Here is a 6,183-nt window from a genome sequence, read left to right on the forward strand (position 1 = left end):
GACTGAAATTTTGCGCGTAGTGTTTTGGTATCACTTCAAATAGCTGCGCTAAGTGTGGTACAAGTCGGCCCATGTTTTGACATTGCTGCCATATAAACCAATATTGGGTCTTGACTTCTTTAACCTCTAGAGGGCGCAATTCTCGTCCGATTTGACTGAAATTTTGCACGTAGTGTTTTGGTGTCTGTTCCAACAATTGTTTTAAGTATGATTCAAATCCGTTCGTAATCTTGTATAGCTGTCATATAAACTGATCTTGGATCTTGACTTCTTGTGCCACTGGAGAGCGCAATTCTCATCCGATTGGGCTGAAATTTTGCACGAGGTGTTTTGTTATGCCTTCCAATGACTGTGCTAAGTATGGCGTAAATCGGTATAGAACCTGATATAGCTGCCATATAAACCGATCTGGGGGTTGACTTCTTCAGCTTTTAAGGGAGGGCGCAATTCTTATCCGATTTGGCAGAAATTTTATACAGCGGCTTCTATTATGACCTTCAATATACTTGTCTAATATGGTTTGAATCGATCAATAGCTTGATACAGCTCCCATATAAACCGATCTCCCGATTTTGCTTCTTGAGCCCCTAAAAGTCGCAATTCTTATCCAAATGAACTGAAATATTACACAATGACTTCTACAATGTTCAGCATTCATTTATGGTCCGAATCGGACTATTATTTGATATAGCTCCAATAGCATAACAGTTCTTATTCAATATTCTTTGTTTGCCTAAAAAGAGAAACCGCGCATAGAACTCGACAAATGCGATCCATGGTGAAGGGTTTATATGATTCGGCCCGGGCGAACTTAGCACGCTCTTACCCCCATCCTATGGTGGAGGGTATAAAAATCAAGAATGACAAAAACACGTATAAGGGCATTAAGTACGGCCAGGCAGAGCTTTGGTACCCACCACCCCAAGTAATTATATAAACAACATTTCGTCACAATCCGGTGAAATATGCTTCATTTATGAACCCATAGTAGCTATTGGGTTGCCCAAAAAGTAATTGCGGATTTTTTAAAAGAAAGTAAATGCATTTTTAATAAAAAATGCATTTAAAAAAACAAAGAATGAACTTTAATCAAATATACTTTTTTTACAATTTTTTTCTAAAGCAAACTAAAAGTAACGGCTGATAACTGACAGAAGAAAGAATGCAATTACAGAGTCACAAGCTGTGAAAAAATTTGTCAACGCCGACTATATGAAAAATCCGCAATTACTTTTTGGGCAACCCAATATATCGCTATATGATCTGTTCTTAACCAAACTCGCCACAATTCCAAATTCCAGTGAAATCGGTTAATGGATGGGTATTATATGGTTTCAAGACCATACAGCGGGAGGTCGATATCTATGGCAGCTACAACAAAATATGATTCTTTCTGCGCGGAATTTGGGGAGGATGTGTAGGTGTTTAATACAGCTCACTGTACAAAATGTCAGTTATGGATGAAAGATCTTCAACCGGGAGATAGGTCCGATCTAAACCATATTCGGTACGATTGTCAAAGAACAAAACACTGCTCACTGTGTAAATTTTCGGCGATATCGGGCAATCAATTTTGATTAATTTTTCCATAGATCCTCCATTATGGAGCCAATATATATTGCATTGTGTTTTCAAAAATGGAATTGTTTTTAGCCATACATCAAAACTTTTTGAAACCACTATGAGACATAGGTTAATTCCAATTTTTAACAATTTTATTACACAACTTAGCTTTCTCTTTGAACTTTCATCAAAGTTTTTCGATTTGCCGCACTCATAAATAATTTTTAAAATTTTCTTGGATTTTTTTTTCAATTGACTATAAATAATTTATTTTCGCATAAAATACTGATCACTTAACTTAAAAAAAAAACAATCAATATTGTCGATAGATTTTGCAGGAACTTAACTAACACTTAAACGTATTCACTTAATACACACTTAATGACATAACTCACAGGAATCACTCCGATTGCGGTCACTTTACACACTCCATTTGCTACGCTTCTGTTTCGAATGGCTCTTTATGTATTCAATCGATCGAAGGATATAATCAGGAATGGGTGGGGGACGAGGCAAATGGCGACCAACAGCATGGAAACCCAATTCATCGGCTATGTAACGTACCTCGATGGGGACACCTTCGGGAGAGGTATAGCTGAAGACGCCTATGGATTCAAGGGGACTGCCAGCGGCCTGAACCTCAATGCCATTGCTGGTGGCATAGGCGTATTTGAAGATACCCTGGTCATCGGCAGGGGCCACTTGAAACTCGGTGATTTGGGCTTCACGCTCTGATTGGGCAAAGGCGGATGCCAGCAGCGCCAGAGATATTAGCGCAAAAATATTTAACTAAATGGCGAGCAGGGGGAGGGGAAAAGTAAGGGGGATATTTTTCACAATCACTGAAACTAAAAAAGGCATCCATAGGCTCTTCAACTTACTCTAATTTTCACTGGCATTTTGTTTAACAAGCGAAATAGTCTTGTTTTTGAGAAACCAAAAGAAAAAAAAATTAATCCAGAGGGTTTTAAAGCACTCTTTATGTTTATGTTGTTCTTTCCAATTCTCTTCGGTTATTGATTTAATCCACTTTGTGTTTGGCTACTGCTTATCCACTGCTCCCGTTCCTTTAGCTACGGCGTTGTGTCGTCTTCTGGCGTTTTTGCTGAAATGTTTCTCAATTTTCTTAAATATTGCCATAATATTTCCGATTATTAGCATATTTTGGGCTTTAAGCTTTTCTAATGGCTGAGTCGTGCCAATGCTCATGTTGCTGTTGTCGATGCTAATGCCGATGCTGATGTTGATGTTGATACCGTTGATGGTGTTGGACCATTGTTTAGACAACAAATGTTTTTATGAGCTTGTTGGTTGTTTCGTTTTGTCCAAAACTCCAAGACAGACGACTACTTTTTCGGGCTGATCATTGATTATGCATTGTTTTCTTTTTTCTCTAGCCGATGGCTTGGCTGAGTTTTATGGCTTGTTTTGTCGTTTGTGATTCAGTTTATATCTGTCTGTCGTTGTGTCTTTTCTAAGCTGTGAGAATCGTCTTCTCCTTCTGCTATCGGGACAGTTGAGCTGGGAACCTGTTTCCTTACTTAACGCCCAGTTTTGTCCACGCGTTGCCGACCCACACACACACAAAGTTGGAAATCTTGTAAACTGAAAAATATTTGAAAATATTTTAGAAAATTAAGAAAGAATGAACTGGTTCCTCATTTAGCGAATCGTCATAAAATCAATGTCAAAATATCATCAATTATGAAAATGTCGAAAATTAAATATTGCGGATTCAAGTGATACCATTAATGAGGAACGCTCAATAAAATGTATTTGATGATATTAGGGTGTGTATGGTGTATTGTTGAGTGCTGAAAAATAACAAAACAAGTGAAAAGACATTAAGTTCGGCCGGGCCAAACTTTGGATACCCACCACCTCTGGTATATATGTAAACTACCTTTCATCCAAATCAGGTGTAAATTGCATACCGTATGTCCAACAGCGGTTATATCGAAATATGTTCCAATTTGGACCAAATACTAATCGGTACAAGTCATTATTCAATTGTGTATAACAAAATTTTGGTCTTTTCTGAAGCTATAACTAAAAACAAACCGATATTCACGGGTGTCGAAAAGCCTAACACAACGCACGGACAATAAATGCGCCTTTTATGGGTCCAAAACCTTAAATCGAGAGACCGGTCTATATGGCAGCTATATCCAAATCTGGACCGATCTGGGCCAAATTAAAGTAGGATGTCGAAAAGCCTTACATAACTCACTGTCCCAAATTTCAGCAAAATCAGATAATAAATGTGGCTTTTATGGGCCTGGACCCTAAATCGGAGGATCGGTCTATATGGCAGCTATATCCAAATCTGAACCGATCTGGGCCAAATTAAAGTAGGATGTCGAAAAGCCTTACATAACTCACTGTCCCAAATTTCGGCGACATCGGACAATAAATGCGCCTTTTATGGGCCCAAAACCTTAAATCGAGAGATCGGTCTATAAGGCAGCTATATCCAAATCTGAACCTATCTGGGCCGAATTGAAGAAGTATGGCGAAGGGCCCAGCACAACTCTCTGTCCCAAATTTCGGCAATATCGGGCAATAAATGCGCATTTTATGGCCCTAAAACCTAAAACCGAGAGATCGGTCTATAAGGCAACTATATCTAAATCTGAACCGATCTGGGCCAAATTGAAGAAAGATGTCGAGTGACCTTACACAAGTTTTGTCCCAAATTTCAGCCAAATCGGATAATAAATGTGGCTTTTATGGACCAAAGAATCTAAATCTGAGGATCGGTCTATACGGCAGCTATATCTAAATCTGAACCGATCTGGGCCAAATTAAAGAAGGATGTCGAGTGACCTAACACAACTCACTGTCCCAAATTTCAGCAAAATCGGTTAATAAATGTGGCTTTTATGGTAAACCGGAGGATCGGTCTATATGGCAGCTATATCCAAATCTGGACCGATCTGGGCCTAATTGAAGAAATACGTCGAGTGACCTAACACAACTCACTGTCCCAAATATCAGCAAAATCGGATAATAAATGTGGCTTTTATGGGCCTGGACCCTAAATCGGAGGATCGGTCTATAAGGCAGCTATATCCAAATCTGAACCGATCTGGGCCAAATTAAAGTAGGATGTCGAAAAGCCTTACATAACTCACTGTCCCAAATTTCGGCGACATCGGACAATAAATGCGCCCATTATGGGCCCAAAACCTGAAATCGGGTGATCGGTCTATATGGCAGTTATATCCAAATCTGAACCTATCTGGGCCAAATTGAAGAAGAATGTCGAAGGGCCCAGCACAGCTCTCTGTCCCAAATTCCGGCGAAATCGGACAAAAAATTCACCTTTTATGGGCCCAAGACCTTAAATCTAGAGATCGGTCTATAGGGCAGCTATATCAAAATCTGCACCCATCTGTGCCATATTGCAGAAGTATATCAAGGGGCTTAACTTAACTCACTGTCCCAAATTTCAGCAAAATCGGATAATAAATGTGGCTTTTATGGACCAAAGAATCTAAATCTGAGGATCGGTCTATACGGCAGCTATATCTAAATCTGAACCGATCTGGGCCAAATTAAAGAAGGATGTCGAGTGACCTAACACAACTCACTGTCCCAAATTTCAGCAAAATCGGTTAATAAATGTGGCTTTTATGGTAAACCGGAGGATCGGTCTATATGGCAGCTATATCCAAATCTGGACCGATCTGGGCCTAATTGAAGAAATACGTCGAGTGACCTAACACAACTCACTGTCCCAAATATCAGCAAAATCGGATAATAAATGTGGCTTTTATGGGCCTGGACCCTAAATCGGAGGATCGGTCTATAAGGCAGCTATATCCAAATCTGAACCGATCTGGGCCAAATTAAAGTAGGATGTCGAAAAGCCTTACATAACTCACTGTCCCAAATTTCGGCGACATCGGACAATAAATGCGCCCATTATGGGCCCAAAACCTGAAATCGGGTGATCGGTCTATATGGCAGTTATATCCAAATCTGAACCTATCTGGGCCAAATTGAAGAAGAATGTCGAAGGGCCCAGCACAGCTCTCTGTCCCAAATTCCGGCGAAATCGGACAAAAAATTCACCTTTTATGGGCCCAAGACCTTAAATCTAGAGATCGGTCTATAGGGCAGCTATATCAAAATCTGCACCCATCTGTGCCATATTGCAGAAGTATATCAAGGGGCTTAACTTAACTCACTGTCCCAAATTTCAGCAAAATCGGATAATAAATGTGGCTTTTATGGGCCTATGACAATAAATCGAGAGATCGGTCTATATGACAGCTATATCAAAATCTGAACCGATCAGGGCCAAATTACAGAAAGATGTCGAAGGGTCTGAGACAACCCACTGTCCCAAATTTCCGCAAAATCGGATAATAAATGTGGCTTTTATGGGCCAGCTATATCCAAATCTGAACCGATCTGTGCCAAATTGATGAGGAATGTCGAAGGGCCTAACACGACTCACTGTCTTAAATTTCAGCAAAATCGGATAATAAATGTGGCTTTTATGGGCCAAAAACCTTTAATCGAGAGATCGGTCTATATGGCAGCTATATCCAAATCTGAACCGATCTGGGCCAAATTGACGAGGAATGTCGAAGGGCCTAACACAACTCACTG

The 6,183-nt window shown here is 39.9% G+C and overlaps 1 protein-coding gene across 1 annotated transcript; it reads right to left on the bottom strand.

Moving 5' to 3' along the window:
• Positions 1 to 1,983: 1,983 nt before the first annotated feature.
• On the bottom strand, positions 1,984 to 2,462 carry LOC131997711 (pupal cuticle protein Edg-78E). Its single transcript, XM_059369070.1, has 2 exons — positions 2,445 to 2,462; positions 1,984 to 2,352 (listed from the first exon to the last, which is right to left on the bottom strand). Exons 1-2 carry the CDS (start codon positions 2,460 to 2,462, stop codon positions 1,984 to 1,986), a joined length of 387 nt encoding a protein of 128 aa, XP_059225053.1.
• Positions 2,463 to 6,183: the final 3,721 nt, after the last annotated feature.

The sequence above is a fragment of the Stomoxys calcitrans genome, chromosome 1 (assembly GCF_963082655.1).
Source record: "Stomoxys calcitrans chromosome 1, idStoCalc2.1, whole genome shotgun sequence".
In the NCBI taxonomy this organism is placed as follows: domain Eukaryota; kingdom Metazoa; phylum Arthropoda; class Insecta; order Diptera; family Muscidae; genus Stomoxys; species Stomoxys calcitrans.